At 48.0% G+C, this 17,488-nt stretch overlaps 1 protein-coding gene across 1 annotated transcript in view; it reads left to right on the top strand.

Moving 5' to 3' along the window:
* LOC145356411 (envoplakin-like) overlaps positions 1 to 17,488 on the top strand; it is a 94,083-nt gene that overhangs the window by 70,804 nt on the left and 5,791 nt on the right. Inside the window, exons 18-21 of the mRNA XM_080209124.1 lie at positions 4,062 to 4,212; positions 5,918 to 6,001; positions 8,642 to 8,752; positions 10,780 to 10,872. Of these exons, the coding sequence (XP_080065250.1) occupies positions 4,062 to 4,212; positions 5,918 to 6,001; positions 8,642 to 8,752; positions 10,780 to 10,872 (439 nt within the window). The remainder of the gene's footprint in view (positions 1 to 4,061; positions 4,213 to 5,917; positions 6,002 to 8,641; positions 8,753 to 10,779; positions 10,873 to 17,488) is intronic.

Genomic DNA, 17,488 nt, shown 5'->3' with positions numbered 1-17,488 from the left:
CTCTTCTCAGTCATTAATGACCCACTCTGTATCCTGAGACTGTGACCCTTGTTCTAGACCCTCCAGCCAGAGAAAACAACATCTATGCACCCAGTTATAGAATCCCTACAGTATAAAAGGAGGCTATTCAGCCTCTCAAGTCTGTATTGATCACAATCCCATCCAGGCCCTATTCCCGTAACCCCACATATTTACCCTGCTAATTCCCCTAACACTAAAGTCAAATTAACATGGTCAATGTACCTAACCCGTACATATCCAACCCTGTCAGAATTTTAAACTTTTCAATGAGAACTTCTCTCATTCTTCCAAATTCCAGTGAAAACACTGGACCTAAGTCGACCTAATTTGATTTGATTTATTATTGTCACATGTATTAGTATACAGAGAAAAGTACTGTTTCTTGCGCGCTATACAGACAAAGCATACCATTCGCAGAGAGGGAAATGAGAGAGTGCAGAATGTAGTGTTACAGCCATAGCTAAGGGTGTAGAGAAAGATCCACTCAACGCGAGGTAGGTCCATTCAAAAGTCTGACAGCAGCAGGAAGAAGTTGTTCTCGAGTTGGTCGGTACGTGACCTCAGACTTTTGTATCTTTTTCCTGACAGAAAAAGTGAAAAAATGTATCTGGGACGCATGGGGTCCTTAATTATGCTGGCTGCTTTGCTGAGGCAGCAGGAAGTGTAGACAGAGTCAACGGACGGGAGGCTGGTTTGTGTCATGGATTGGGCTACATTCACGATCTTTTGTAGTTCCTTGTGGTCTTGGGCAGAGCAGGAGCCCATACCAAACTGTGACACAATCAGAAAGAATATATTCTAAGGTGCATCTGTAAAAGTTGTTATGAGCTGTAGCCTTAGTCTTCTGAGAAAGTAGAGGTGTTGGTGGGTTTTCTTAACTATAGCGTCGGCATGGGGGGGGACCAGGACACGTTGATCTGGACACCTGAAAATGTGAAGCTCTAGACCCTTTCTACTTGGTTCCCGTTGATGTAGACAGGGGCATGTTCTTCTTTTTGCTTCCTGAAGTTAACGACAATCTCCTTCGTTTTGTTGACATTGAGGGAGAGATTATGGTGCCGCACCAGTTCACCAGATTCGCTATTTCATTCCTATTTTCTGTCTCATCATTGTTGGAGATCTGACCCACTACTGTGCAAACTTGAAAATTGAGTTGGAGTGGAACGTGGCCATTCCTCATATGCCAATCCTGCCATCTCAGGAATCAGTATGGTGACTCTTTACTGCATTCTTTACATTGCAAGTATTTCCTTTCTTCGATAAGGAGACCAAAACTGCACACAATAATCCAGGTGAGGTCTCATCCAAGTCACTTAAGACATCCTTGCTCCTGTACTCAAATCCCCCTGAAGGCCAATTGGTGACTGGTGTACAAGCACACCCAGGTCCCCTTGTACAATTCCCAATCTATCGCCATTTAAATAATGCTCTATTCTCTTTCTCCGTTTGAAGTGAATAACTTCAGACTTATCCACGTTGTACTGTATCTGCCATGTATTTACCCACTCAATCAACTTGTCTAAATCACCTTGAAGATTCCCACCAGGTTTTGTGTCATCAGCAAACTTGGGAATTGCTTCCTTCATGCATATCATTGAAGGTGGTGGGGAGCTGCCTTCTGGAATAGTCAGTCAAGTGCAAGTATACCACAGTGCCATTAGGGAGGGATTTCTAGCATTCTGATCCAGTGACAGTGAAGGAACGGTGACATATTTCAAGTCAAGATGGTGAGTGATTTGGAGGGGAACTTAAAGGTGTTCCCATGTATCTGCTGTCCTTGTTTGTAGGTGGTGAAGGTTTGGAAGGTGCTGTCGAAGATGGCTGGGCGGATTGGTACAGTGCATCACACTGACAGTTTGATTTGTGATTTGTCTCCATGTCAAACCCCAAGAAAGGTTTTGTTGCCTCTCCCTTTCTTGTGGTTTTTTTACCCATAGCCTCATAATGCGGCTTCTCATTTGCTAATGGAGTGGGAAGGCTGGGTGGGATAAGGCTTTGGTAATGTGGATTTTGGAAAGGCACAGTTGGCAACCAACCTCCACTCCAGGCCAACTAGACTCACCTAGTTTCCTGGATGGCCAGTGAAGACTGCCTGAGATGGATGGTATCCCATTGATCGTCACACTCTCTCTTCAGGGAAATGAACCCTCTCTCCCCCAATCTGTGCTGAATTATCTGAGTAATCCAAAGTGCCATAATTGGCCTCAGCACCTCCTCAGGACTAGAGGGCACAGCCTCAAGATAAGGGGGGGGGGGGGGGGCGCAGTTTAGATCAGAGTTGAGGAGGAACTTCTTCACTCAAAGGGTGGTGAATCTGTGGAATTCTCTGCCCGTTGAAGTGGTGGAGGCTGCCTCGCTAAATATGTTTAAGTCACGGGTAGATAGGTTTCTGATGGACAGGGAGATTAAGGGTTATGAGGAGAAAGAGGCTGGAATTGAACCCTGGCGCTGTGAGGCAGCAGGGCTAACCCACTGTAGCACTTTACAATGAAATATGTTGAAGCGTAGTCGCTGTTGTAATGTAGAAAATGTGGCAGCCATTATGTGCACACCAATTTCCCACAAACAGAAATCAGCAATGGGGTAATGCACAGATTACCTGCTTTAGTGATGGACAAATACTATTTAAGTTGTGAGTATTGGCAAAGATACTGATAAAGCAGTATGGCGGGCACAGTGGTTAGCACTGCTGCCTCACAGCGACAAGGATCCAGGTTCGATTCCGATCTTGAGTCAGTGTCTACGTTGAGTCTGCACATTCTCCCTGTGTCTGCGTGGGTTTCCTCTGGCTGCTCCAGTTTTCTCCCACAGTCCAAAAGACGTGCTGTTTCGGTGCATTGGCCATGCTAAATGTAACCCGAACAGAGCGTGGTGACTAGGGGATTTTCACAGTAGCTTCATTGCAGTGTTAATGTAAACCTACTTAGAACATAGAACACTACAGCACAAACAGGCCCTTCAGCCCACAAGTTGCGCCGATCATATCCATACCTACCAAGCCATAGAACTATCTGTAACTCCCAATCCCTTTAAATCCCATGTACTCATCCAGAAGTCTTTTAAAAGATCCCAGCGAGTTCGCCTCCACCACCACTGACGGCAGCCGATTCCACTCACTCACCACCCTCTGAGTGAAAAACTTACCCCTGACATCTCCTCTGTACCTGCTCCCCAGCACCTTAAACCTGTGTCCTCTCGTAGCGACCATTTCAGCCCTGGGAAATAGCCTCTGAGAATCCACCCTATCTATTCCTCTCAACATTTTATAAACCTCTATCAGGTCGCCTCTCAACCTTCATCTCTCCAGGGAGAAGAGACTGAGCTCCCTCAACCTATCCTCATAAGGCATGCCTCCCAATCCAGGCAACATCCTTGTAAATCTCCTCTGCACCCTCTCAATAGCTTCCACATCCTTCCTGTAGTGAGGCGACCAGAACTGCGCACAGTACTCCAAGTGGGGTCTGACACGGGTCTTACAAAGTTGCAGCATTACCTCCCGACTCCTAAACTCAATCCGACACAGCCTATCAGCGTTACAAAACATTCCAGCAGGGCCTCAACACCTGGATGAACATTCTCCCTCAATTGTGACACTAATAAATAAATAAAGACCCCCTCCCCCTCCCCCCCCCCCACCCCCCTTTACCCCACTATAAATATCTCACAGCTACCCAAAAGTTCAGGGAAGCCTGAATATTGCTCGTTCTAACAGTGCAGCACTCCATCAGTTCTACAACGGAACATCAGCCAGCATTTTATTCTCGAGTCTTTGGCCGAGGGTTAAACCCACAAGCCCCTGTCTCAGTGACAAGCATTCTAGTGCTGAGACATGACATGATAAAGAAACAGGAGGAAACCCAAGACCTGGGGCTGTTTGTGTTCCATATTGCTGGGCTTCAGGTAGAAATTGGATCTTGCATTCACGTCCTAACCCTGCTTTCCTTCACAGTCATTACTGCATCTCCTGCTGTACTCCATTGCGGAGTATTAGATCCTCCTCTCAACGCAAACCTCACACAAAGTGTTCTGTTTCTTCACAGAGAGGATATGCTTCAGAATTCCGACACAGCCTACCAGCGTTACAAAACATCCCAGCAGGGACTCCACACCTGGATGAACAACCTCCCTCACAATCAGGTGCAGCCCTCAGCCAGCCTGAGTGAGGTCAATGCCAAACTTGATTCTCAGAAGGTGGGTATTTTCTAATCTGAACTGCCTTTCTTCTCCTCGTGACGGCCCAGCTCACGTCCTGTAGAAATCTACATTTTACAATGGTTTCACTCAATGGTTCGGATGTTGGAGGGAACTTGCCCAGTGACCCCTTCGACTGGGCCTCAAGTCTTGAGGTGTTGCCGTCTCCCACCCGAGAGCAGTGTGGTGGACCCTCAACTGCCCTCGGGCAACTAGGGATGGGCAATAAATGCTGGCCAGCCAGCACTGCACGTGTCCCACTAACGAATAAAAAAGATATTACCTCTGTAATCTTCCTGTCCAGTAGCTCAAACACCACAGGAAATAGAGGGAAGAATGCAGAGATGAACAAGAGAGGTCAAAACTGAATAATAAGGAAGAGGGAACTAAAACAAAGGTGATGATCTACAAGCAAAATGAGAAGGGAAGAGAAAAATCCAATGCTAACTTATACTAATCCATGGCGATGGGCACTCAAAAGTGTGCTAAGCCATAAGCCTCCCCACCCAATGGATGATGCACATGCCATGTAGTGCAGTGAAACGGGACGCCAAATGAGTGAAAGAACTCAGAATCTGGTTTACATAAGAACATAAGAAATAGGAGCAGGAGTAGGCCATCTAGCCCTTCGAGCCTGCCCCGCCATTCAATAAGATCATGGCTGATCTGTCGTGGCTCAGTTCCACATTCCCGCCCTCTCCCCATAACCCTTAATCCCCTCTCTTATCAAAAACCCATCAACCCGCGTCTTAAAAATATTTAGTGAGGCAGCCTCCACCACTTCAACGGGCAGAGGATTCCAGAGATTCACCACCCTTTGAGTGAAGAAGTTCCTCCTCAACTCCATTCTAAACCGCCTCCCCTTTATCTTGAGACTGTGCCCCCTAGTCCTACTGTCCTTTCTGAGCGGGAAGAGTCTCTCCACCTCTATCCTATCCATCCCATTCATCATCTTATACGTCTCAATGAGATCTCCCCTCATTCTTCTAAACTCTAACGAGTACAAGCCTAGTTTATTCAGCCTCTCCTCATAGCTCAACCCCCTCAACTCCGGTATCAGCCTAGTAAACCTCCTCTGCACTCCCTCCAAGGCCAAAATATCCTTGCGTAAGTGCGGCGACCAAAACTGCACACAGTACTCCAGCTGCGGCCTCACCAACGCTCTATACAGCCGCAGCAAGACCTCCCTACTTTTATATTCAATCCCCCTCGCGATGAAGGCCAGCATCCCATTCGCCTTCCTGACCACCTGCTGCACCTGCAGGCTGGGTTTTTGCGACTCATGCACAAGGACCCCGAGGTCCCTCTGCACCGTCGCCTGCTGCAGTTTTTCGCCACGTAAGTAATAGTCCTTCCTACCATTCTTCCTACCAAAGTGGACCACCTCACACTTGCCAACATTAAATTCCATTTGCCAGTTCCTGGCCCATTTGCCCAGCCTATCTAGATCCTTCTGCAGACTCTCCACACCCTCCGCACAATTTGCCGTTCTACCAATCTTGGTGTCATCAGCAAATTTCGACACCATACACTCGGTTCCCTCCTCCAGATCATCTATATAAATGGTAAATAGCTGATATTCTTAGATATTTAGATATTCTTATTTTTAGATATTTAGATATTCTTAAAAGTGCAGCTGCATATTGGATGCTGAGCCAGCAAACAAAAACCTCTCATCGAGTTATCTTCACCCATTCCCTCACAGAGGCTGGTGAACGATATCAAGCAGAAGGAAGCTGAGAAAGACGCACTCGTCGACCTCTCCCATGACCTGCAGTCAACCCTGAAGGTATGTGGCTGTTCCTAATCGAGAGCTGTTGTTGGGCTGGTCACAGGTAGGCCCAACACAGGGATGAAGTTACAAAGCCACATCTGTAACAGGTTTAAAAGATTTAGAAAGGAAAGAACTTGCATTTATACACTGCTGTTCACAACCTCAGGACTTCAAAGGGCAGCGTCAGATAGAAATGGATATGGAGCCAAGAAGGAGATATCAGGTGGTGTGAACATACTTAGTCATAAGAGATAGAACATAAAACACTACAGCACAAACAGGCCCTTCGGCCCACAAGTTGTGCTGATCACATCCATACCTACCAGGCCTATCTATAACTCTCATTCCCATTAAACCCCATGTCCTCATCCAGAAGTCTCTTAAAAGACCCCAATGAGTTTGCCTCTACCACCACCGATGGTAGCCGATTCCACTCACTCAGATGAACCCCGGCTTGAAAAGATTGCAAATGTCAATTAAGTCACAACTAAGGTGTCTCTGATCTTGACTCTAGGTTTAAGTTCTACTCCTGAGACAAGCACTCAGAATGTTGCCTGGTATGGAGGGAAGGTCCTATGAGGAGAGGCTAAGGGATTTGGGGTTGTTTTCGCTAGAAAGAAGGCGGCTAAGAGGGGACCTTATTGAAACATATAAGATGATTAGAGGTTTAGATAGGGTGGACAGTGATAGCCTTTTTCCTCGGATGGAGAAAGCTAGCACGAGGGGGCATAGCTTTAAATTAAGGGGTGGTAGTTATAGGACGGATGTCAGAGGTAGGTTCTTTACCCAGAGGGTGGTGAGGGATTGGAATGCCCTGCCTGCTGCAGTTGTAGATGCGCCTAGTTTGGGGGCGTTTAAGAGATCCGCGGATAGGTTTATGGATGGAAAGGGATTGGTGTTGGTTAGAGGGTCATTGCTTTTTTCTTAATTGGTCGGCGCAACATCGTGGGCCGAAGGGCCTGTTCTGCGCTGTAGTGTTCTATGTTCTACTAAATCTCGGCTGATCCACTACAGAGTGAGATCCTGCCTGTCATTCGTCCAATCAAGATGTCTGTTCCCTAAGATCAGAGTAAACGATCCCTATTTTGAGCAAGAGCATGAGAGCGATCCCCAGTGTCTTGGGGATAATTTCAGTATTTGGAGGGGCACGGTGGTTAACACTGCTGCCTCACAGCGCCAGGGACACAGGTTCAATTCTAGCCTCGGGTCACTGTCTGCGTGGAGCCTGCATATTCTCCCCGTGTCTGCGTGGGTTTCCTCCGGGTGCTCCGGTTTCCTCCCACAGTCCCAAAGACGTGCGGGTTAGATGGATTGGCCATGTTAAAGTGACCCTTAATGTCAGGAGGATGAGCAAGATAAATATGTGGGTTGTAAGAATAGGGCCTGAGTGAGAGTGGGGTCGGTGCAAACACAATGGGCCAAATGGCCTTCTTCTGCAGTGTAGGGAATTCTATATGTCCCGGCCAAAATTTATCCCTCAATCAATCTCAGTAAAACATTTTATCTGGTCAATTGCTCTTAGTGTGCAACCAATGGACTCCATTCTATGCTCTAGTGCAGTGGTTCCAATCTGGTGCGGTGTGAAAGTGTCCGTCATGGAAAAGGATTCAAAATTCATGCAATTAAACTAAAACGAACCTTGGTCTTCAGCTCTGTGTTTGGCGTCAATGAGCCTCAGGCTTCCTGCTGCGTGTGTGCAGTTGGGAAAGAGGCACAAATGCGTGGTTTAGATTTTTACTTTGGTCAGGCCCATTGGGACTTGGAGCTGAAGGTGACGGTACCATGTACCCACACAAAAAGCGAAAACTCAGAAAAGGTGCAAAAAGCCTGGGAGAAATGAGAGAGACGTGATGTGGAGATGCCGGCGTTGGACTGGGGTAAACACAGTCAGAAGTCTCACAACACCAGGTTAAAGTCCAACAGGTTTATGTGATAGTAATCCCACTATCTTTCGGAAACAGTGTTCCTTCGCCAGGTGTGTGGAAGGAACATTGTTTCTGAACTTGTAAGATTACTATCAAATAAACTGGTTGGACTGTAACCTGGTGTTGAGAGAGAAGTGAGAGAGACAGAGAGAGGTTAAAGAGAAAGACGAAAAATGAAGTTCCCAGTAAGAGAAACAGAGAAAATAGGAGAACATAAGAACATAAGAAATAGGAGCAGGAGTAGGCCATCTAGCCCTTCGAGCCTGCCCCGCCATTCAATAAGATCATGGCTGATCTGTCGTGGCTCAGTTCCACATTCCCGCCCTCTCCCCATAACCCTTAATCCCCTTGCTTATCAAAAACCCATCAACCCGCGTCTTAAAAATATTTAGCGAGGCAACCAGTTTATTTGATAGTAATCTTACAAGTTCAGAAATAAAAATATTTAGGAGGTATGTCTCTAAATTGTTTTACGGTATAGAAATGGTTAGACATATAAAAGTTGTGAACCATTGGCCTCATGGTGACAGACTCACCTGGTGTATTGGAATGTTTCCAAGGATTTCCCTGCCCTTGGATCCTAACCCAGGGTCTGGGAAGGGGGGAGATCACAGTTCCCTGCCCCTCAATTGCAGACTGGAGGGTGGCTGTGGGTTTGAGAAGTTGTAGACACCCCCAGTCTAAGCCAGCACTCCTGAAATGTGAGTAATGTTTTTTCTCCTTTTTGAAGAATTACGAAACTAACAACGACAAATATCGGGCGACTCTGGACCCTGCCACTGGAGCATCTAAAGTGAAGAAAATGAGGACTCAGACTCTGCAAGAGAGCGTCAATGATCAGGTAAGGGAGACAGTACAGTGGGAATCGCGCAATGTACAGACCAGGGTGACCCACCAGCCTACATTTTCTGGGATCCTCCTGTAATCCCGCCTTTTGTCCCGTGTCCTTTCCGGAAGAGATTTTGCCCTGGACTTTTCATAGAACCCTACAGTGCAGAAAGAGGCCCTTCGGCCCATCGAGTCTGCACCAAACACAATCCCACCCAGGCCCTACCCCCATATCCCTACATATTACACCCACTAATCCCTCTAACCTACACATCCCTGGACACTAAGGGGCAATTTTTTAGCATGACCAATCAACCTAACCCGCACATCTTTGGACTGTGGGAGGAAACCGGAGCACCCGGAGGAAACCCAGGCAGACACGAGGAGAATGTGCAAACTCCACACAGACAGTGACCCGAGCCGGGAATCGAACCCAGGACCCTGGAGCTGTGAAGCAGCAGTGCTAACCCACTGTGCTACCGTGCCGCCCCCAAGGAAGGGCTGCAGGAAGGACTTTGATTCGCGCATGTGTCAGGGGGGGCAGCCGGGTGGCAGCTTGTGATTGGAGCTCTCCGGCGGGGATGGACCTGGATCAGAACGGAGGCAGGTCACGTGACTGCACCGACCCCCCCCCCCTCCAACATTCCCCATCCCCTCTTCTGTCACCGATGTGGCAGCAGCCCTCCCCCACCCACAACCCTCTCAGCTTCACCAATATCACCGCCAACACCACCCCACCACCCCCTCCAATCTGCCCTTGGCAAAATGACGCTTGCCTTTTCTAACCCTGTTTGAGGAGCTGCGACACTCTCTCCTTCCTCCCCCTGCTGCTCTCCTGAAGGGCCACGAGGGTGAGACTAAATTCAACAGCTTGTAAACAGAGTAACAAAAAACAGCGGGGAATTCGGGAGAAATTTCTTCACGCAGAAAGTTCCTGCCGTGCGTCACTCTCTGCCTCATTGCCGCATTTAAGGGGAAGCCTGTTAAATACAAAGGAAAAACAAGACTTGCATTATAACACGTCTTTCAAAATGATGCGATGTCCCAATTGTGTTTTAAATATTTTTGCGATTCAGGGAGTGCCGTAGCCAGCTGGAGATATTGGAGAGTCCTTGGCCACGTTGTAAGACAAAAAGCTAATGACACTTAAAACAGGAGCTCAATCCAGTTGATTTTGCATCAAAATTCTATATAAGTACAGGAGGGACCTTCAGAGATACGAGCGGGATTTTACATCCTCGCTTGTCCCGAAACCGTAAAATCCCACCCGAGGACAACGGAGTTTTCTGTGGTCCACCCTTTTGTGCGCTCCGATTCCCACAGCGGGCAGTCGGGTGATCACAGGGTGATTTTTTTTTAATTCACTTGTGGGCATGGCTGGGCCAGTATTTATTGCCCACTCTTAATTGCCCTCGAGCTGAGTGGTTTGCGGGGCCGTTCCAGAGGGTATTTTTTTAAAAGCCAACCAGATTGCTGTGGCTCTGGAGTCACATGTAGGCCAGACCGGGTAAGGACGGCAGATTTCCTTCCCTAAAGGGCATTAATGTACCAGACGGGGTTTTATGACAATTGGCAACGATTTCATAGAAACTGGAAGAGGCCATTTGGCCCTTTTGAGCCTGCTCGTTTTGATCATGGCTGATTTCATGGTCATCCAGATTTTTATTGAGTTGAAACGTCACCATCAGCCATGGTGGGATTTGAATCTGGGTCCGTAGAGCTTTATTGGATCAGAACCAGAGGCCAGGAGGTGAAGAAAATTGTTTTTTTTTTAGCTCAGTGACTCGTTACAATCTGGAAGGTTCTGCCAGAAAGGTTGGTGGAAGCACATTCAATCGCAACTCGCGAAAGGATAAATCGATGAAAGTGAAGAATTTGCGGGCTATGAGGAAGGGAGAGGGCAGTATCGCAATAAGACTTTCAGAGAGTCTGCGCAATAAGCTGGTTGTATGATACTCACGCTCTCTCGCCTGCACCCTTCCCCAGGCAAAGCCTCCACTGAATTGTCACAGCTCTGGAATAACTTTCTGTCGTTTGCAGGAAAAGGACACTGTTAAACGTTTTGCCGAAATTGCTTCTTCAAATGACCAGTTGCTCAACCAGCTGGACTTTGTGGCAAAGATTAAGCAAAAGGTAAGCTGAACGTTGCTGCCAGCTGAAGGATTTCAGAACACAAGTGTCGATACTTGCACACATTCTCCCCACTGTGAACTGACCTCACTCAGTTCTGGGACTAATGGCTCGGTCACTCGTGGTCAACCCTTCCTTCTAACCGGCAGTGAATGGTCATTCCATTGGAGACACAAGTAAACAAGAAATAGAAGCAGGAATCGGTCACCAGACCCTTCAAGCCTGCCCCACCATTCAATATGATCGTTACTGATCTATGCTGCCCTTTTCTGTGCTGTTTCCCCATATCCCTTAATTCCTCGATCTATCAAAATATTTATCCACCTCCACTTTAAACACTTCCAATGATCCATCCTCCAGCACCCATTGGGGCAGAGAATTCCAGAGGTTCACCACCATCTGTAAGGAAATATTTCTACGTACTTCAGTTTTAAATGACCGGCCCTTTGTCCTGTAGCTCTGTCCCCTTGTTCTAGACTCTCCCACGAGTGAAAACATCTCACCATCTACCCTGTCAAGCCCCCTCAGGATCTCATTTGAATAAGATCACCCCTCATTCCTCTAAACGCCGAGGAATATAGAGCCAGACTATTCAGTCTCCCTTGATAGGACAACCCTCTCGCCCCCCCCAGGAATCAGCCTGGTGAATCTACTTTGGGCTGCCTCCAATGTTACTGTTTCCTTCTGAAGATAAGGGGACCAAAACTGTACTCAGTATTCCAGGTGAGGCCTCACTAACACCCCTGCACAATTGTAACAAAACCTCCCTATATTTAAACTCTGCCCTCTTTGCAATAAAGGCCAAAATGCCGTTTGCCCGAGAGTCACAAATGACTCTCTTGGGATATCCCGGTTATATGCAACGAAAGGGACATAGCTTTAAATTGAGGGGTGGTAATTATAGGACGGATGTCAGAGGTAGGTTCTTTACTCAGAGGGTAGTAAGGGCGTGGAATGCCCTGCCTGCAGCAGTTGTGGACTCGCCAACTTTAAGGGCGTTCAAATGGTCAGTGGATAGGCATATGGATGACATTGGAATAGTTTAGGTTAGAGGGTCATTAGATTGGTTCCACTGGTCGGCGCAACATCGAGGGCCGAAGGGCCTGTACTGCGCTGGAATGTTCTATGTTCTAAAGGACTTTCCTGAATTGTCTGACATGGTCTCAGGAGGCCCTCAATCCCTTTGCAACCAATGAAAGATCCCACAAGTATTAGTAATGACCAGCTCACCGACGATGAACTGAGAGATAAATCTTGCCCAGGTGCCCCTAGTGATGAGAATACAGGAATCCATCTCCACGCACAGCTTAAAGGGAGAATATTAAAAACACCAGGTTGGCAAGTCCCTGAGAATGGTCATGATTTAGAAACGTAGGAAATAAGGGCAGGAGGAGGCCGTTTGGCCCATCAAGCTTGCTCTGCCGTTCATTCTGATCATGGGTGACCATCCAACTCAGTCGCCTGTTCCTGCATATCCTTTGATTCCCTTATCCCAAGTACTATATTTAGCTGCTTCTTGAAAACATACACTCTTTGGTCTCAACTACTTTCCGTGGTAGTGAATTCCACAAGCTCACCACTCTCCGGGTGAAGAAATTTCTCCTCCTCTCAGTCCTAAAAGGTTTATCCCATATCCTCAGACTGTGACCCCTGGTTTGGACACCCCCACCATCAGGAACATCCTTCCTGCATCTACCCTGCCTAGTCCTGTTAGAATTCTACAGGGTTCTATGGGATCCCTCCTTCTTCGAACAAAGAACAACACAGCACGGGAAACAGGCCCTTCGGCCCAACGAGCCCATGCCGCCATTTTAACATTGTGAGTCCCCTCTCCACCCATGACCCTTGTCTATGCTTTTGGCAATCCACATTGAGGGAAGACTAATTTAGGGACAATTTGTTACACCAATCAGCCTAAGAGCACATCTTTGGGGTGTGGGAGGAAACCGGAGCACCCGGAGAAAGCCCACGCAAGCACGGGGAGAATGCGCAAACTCCCACAGACACTGGCCCAAATCCATGTATCTGCACAGCAAACAGTGATAGTCACTGAGCTGTCGTGTTGCCCAGCATCTGGTCCAGTTTAAGCGTACACTAATGACGTGAAGCACTAGGCTACTCTCGAAACATCCAAGAGCAGCCCTCGCACGACCCACCGCGTGTATGCCCCTCGTTGGACAACAAGGCGGACCGAAACACCTGTGGATTAAAAGAGAAAAACATCAATAACATGCACGTCCTTATACAAACATTCAAGGGAATCCCCAGAAGCTCAGAAATAAAACAAGTGAGCCAGAAAATATGTTGGGAGGTCCATAGTTGTCTAACGTTTGAGGGCCCGGGTTAGACAACTGGAGTTGAGGCTGGAGGATTTATTTTTAGTGAGGGAGAATGAGGCATTAATGAATAGGAACCAGATTCAAGAGGGGATCTCAGAGCCTCGAAGGGGGGTTGGGTGGGTTACAGTTAGGAAGGGGAGAAAGAAGAGGAGTAATGTTCCAAAGGCTACCCCCAGGGGTAGTGTCTCAAGATAGCAGGGGTAAGGCGCCAACTGAGGTGGAAAGGGCACGAGGGGAAGAGGAAAATGCCTCCGAGGGAAGGAAGGGGGCTGGATGTGAGATAGTGGTGGGGGACGGGAGGGTTAGAGGAATTGATAGGCGGTTCTGTGGGCAAAAGCGGGACTCCAGGATGGTGGTCTGCCTCCCTGGAGCTGGGGTACAGGATGTGTCGGAGAGGGTAGAGGGAATCTTGAAGGGCAAAGGGACCCAGGCGGATGTAATTATACATGTAGGAGAGAAGGACATAGGAAGGAAGAGTAGGGGGGATATACGTAGGCAGTTCAGGGAGTTGGGAGCCAGGCTGAAGTGTAGGGCCTCCAGGGTGGTGATCTCTGGGCTGCTGCCAGTGCCCAGCAATAGCAGAGATAAAAATAATGAGATCCTACAGCTGAATGTGTGGCTGAGGGATTGGTGCAGGACAGAGGGTTTTAGTTTTGTTGACCATTGGGAAGTCTTTGCAAAGGAAGGGCACTTCTATAAGAGGGATAGGGAACACTTAAATGGGAAGGGGACACATATTTTAGCTGGGAGGTTGGCTGGAGTGTTTAGGCAGGGTTTAAACTAGTATGGAGGGAGGGTTGGGGAGGAGAGAGACAGCTCAGGCACTGGGAGTGAGTTGGAGGTCAGGGTAAGTCTAGTTGATAGGGAAATCCCCCAGGAGAAGGAGGATCCAAGAGGGCCTGAGGGTCTTGGGTGCATCTGTTTTAATGCGAGGAGTGTGACGGGTAAGACAGATGAACTTAGGGCCTTGATGTTCGCGAGGAATTTAGATGTGGTGGCAGTGACAGAGACATGGTTAAAGGAGGGGCAGGACTGGCAGCTAAATGTTCCAGGGTGTAAGTGTTTTAGGCGTGATAGGGGAGGGTTGAAAAGAGGAGGGGGAGTGGCGCTCTTAGTTAGGGAGCAGATCACAGCGGTGCAGAGGGAGGATAACATGGGGGGGTTGGGAATTGAGTCTCTGTGGGTGGAGTTGAGGAATAGGAAGGGAGCCATTACTATGCTAGGAGTGTACTATAGGCTGCCCGATAGCCCGCAGGCAGTAGAAGAGGGTATATGTAGGGACATTTTGGATAAGTGTAGGAAGAATAGGGTTGTTGTAGTGGGAGATTTTAATCTCCCTGGGGTGGATTGGAAGGTGTCTAGAGCTGGGGGGGTCTGATGGGGAGGAATTCGTAAGATGTGTATTGGAAGGGTCCTTGCAACAGTGTGTAGATAGCCTGATACTGGGGGCGATACTGGATTTAGTTCTGGGCAATGAGCCGGGTCAGGTGGTTGAGGTTGCAGTAGGCGAACATGTGGCTAATAGTGACCACAACTCCGTCTACTTTAGGATACGAATGGAAAAAGACGAGAGCTGTCCTAAGGGGAGGGTGCTAAATTGGGGGAAGGCTAGATACAGCCAGATTAGGCAGGAGCTTAGGGATACAGACTGGGATAGGCTGTTGGAAGGCAAGACCACGTTAGGCATGTGGGAGTTTTTCAAGGGAAAACTGCAAAGGGTGCAGGAAAGGCATGTGCCGGTTAGGAGAAAGGATGGGAAAGGTAGGATTAGGGAACCGTGGATTACTAGAGATATAGAAGACCTGGTTAGGAAGAAACGAGAGGCGTATGTCAGGTCTAAGCAGCTGGGAACGGAGGGAGCGTTGGAGGAATACAGAGAGAGTAGGAGGGATCTCAAACGGGGAGTTAGGAGAGCAAAGACGGGGCATGAGATGGCTTTGGCAGGTAGGGTTAAGGAGAATCCAAAGGCGTTTTACTCCTATCTTAAGAACAAAAGGGTGGCTAGGGGTAAAATCGGTCCTCTCAGGGACAGACGTGGGGAATTGTGCTCAGAGGCAGAGGGAATGGGGGAGATCCTGAATGAATACTTTGCGTTGGTATTCACGAAGGAGAGGGGCTTGATGTCTAGTAGGGTCATTGAGGGAGCAGTAGACCGATTGAAAGATCTATTGATTATGAGGGAAGAAGTGTTAGGGCTCTTAGAGGGCATTAAAACCGATAAATCTCCGGGGCCTGATTGCATTTATCCCAGGCTGCTTAGAGAGGCGAGGGATGAGATTGCTGGGCCTCTGACGCAAATCTTTGTCTCTTCTTTGGACACAGGTGAGGTCCCAGAGGACTGGAGGACAGCGAACGTGGCACCGTTGTTTAAAAAGGGTAGGAGGGATAGCCCGGGTAACGATAGGCCAGTGAGCTTAACGTCAGTGGTAGGTAAATTGATGGAGAGGATTCTTAGGGATAGGATGTAGGCGCACTTGGAGCGTTGCGATCTGATTAAGGATACGCAGCATGGCTTTGTCAAGGGGAAGTCTTGCCTTACAAATCTGGTAGAATTCTTTGAGGAGGTGACAAAAACGGTTGATGAAGGACGAGCCGTTGAGGTCGTCTATATGGATTTCAGTAAGGCATTTGACAAAGTCCCTCATGGTAGGTTGGTAGAGAAAATTAAAGCTCATGGGATATGTGGTCAGGTATCTAGATGGGTAGAGAACTGGCTTGCAAAGAGGAGTCAGAGAGTAGTTGTGGAGGGGTCTTTTTCTAGCTGGAGGTCTGTCACCAGTGGTGTGCCACAGGGCTCGGTACTGGGACCTCTTCTCTTTGTAGTGTATATAAATGGTTTGGAAGAGGGAGTAGGTGGTGTGATCAGCAAATTTGCTGATGATACCAAGATGGCTGGATTGGCGGGCAGTGAGGAGCAGTGTCTGGCAATACAGCAGGATATTGATAGGCTGGTTGATTGGGCAGATACGTGGCAAATGGAGTTTAATCTGGATAAATGTGAGGTGATGCGTTTTGGCCGGAATAATGTAGGGGGAAGTTATATGATAAAGGGTAAGCCCGTAAGGAGTATAGAGTCGCAGCGAGACCTGGGGGTGCAAGTGCACAAGTCTTTGAAGGTGGCAATGCAAGTGGAGAGTGTGGTGAAGAAAGCCTATGGTATGTTAGCCTTTATAGGAAGGAGTATAGAATATAAGAGCTGGAGTCTAATGTTGCAGTTGTACAGAACGTTGGTTAGGCCGCATTTGGAGTACTGCGTACAGTTCTGGTCGCCTTACTACCGGAAGGACGTGGAGACTCTGGAGAGAGTGCAGAGGAGGTTTACCAGGATGTTGCCTGGTATGGAAGGACAGGGGTATGAGGAAAGATTGAAGAAATTGGGGCTCTTTTCCCTTGAAAGACGCCGACTGAGGGGGCATCTAATAGAGGTATATAAGATTATGAAGGGTATAGATAGAGTAAACAGAGGTAAGCTTTTTCCTATAATAGAGACACGTAGGACAAAGGGCCATGGACTTAAGGTGAGGGGGGAGCGGTACATCACAGATATTAGAGGGAGGTTTTTCACACAGAGGGTAGTGGGGGTATGGAATGCTCTGCCAAGTAAGGTGGTGGAGGCAAACACGCTAGAGTCCTTTAAGAGTAACTTAGACAGGCACATGACTGAGTTGGAGATGGGTGGATATAGGAGAACCTTTAAATAAAGGTCATTAGCATTGGGGCATCCCTGGTAATGTAAATGGGTATAGTATGATAATAATGTTTTTCTCTTTTCATTCACAGGTTTTAAGTCGGTCCGCCTCGTGTCCAACGAGGGGCATACACGCGATGGGTTGTACTGGGGCTGCTCTTGGTTGTTCGAGATTGGCCTAGTGCTTCATGTCGTTAGTGTGTGCCTAAACTGGACCAGATACTGGGCAAGACGACAGCTCAGTGACTATCACTGTTTGCTGTGCAGACACATGGATTTGGGCCGGTGTCTGTGGGAGTTTGCGCATTCTCCCCGTGCTTGCGTGGGTTTTCTCCGGGTGCTCCGGTTTCCTCCCACACCCCAAAGATGTGCTATTAGGTTGATTGGTGTAACAAATTGTCCCTAAATTAGTCTCCCCTCAATCTGATGGCCATAAAACATTAGATAGGGGTCGTGGGTGGAGGGGGGCACTGGTGGTGTTGAGATGGCGGCGCGGGCTCGTTGGGCCAAAGGGCCTGTTTCCCAGGCTGATTTTGTTCTTTTGTTCTTTTTTTTTAGGAATCAATTGATTCCCAGGGATGTCCCAAGGCTC

This window comes from Carcharhinus amblyrhynchos, chromosome 21 (genome assembly GCF_965287045.1).
Source record: "Carcharhinus amblyrhynchos chromosome 21, sCarAmb.v2.hapA, whole genome shotgun sequence".
Lineage (NCBI taxonomy): Eukaryota > Metazoa > Chordata > Chondrichthyes > Carcharhiniformes > Carcharhinidae > Carcharhinus > Carcharhinus amblyrhynchos.
The sequence above is the reverse complement of the archived record's forward strand: the minus strand, read 5'-3'. Positions and strand labels throughout refer to the sequence as shown.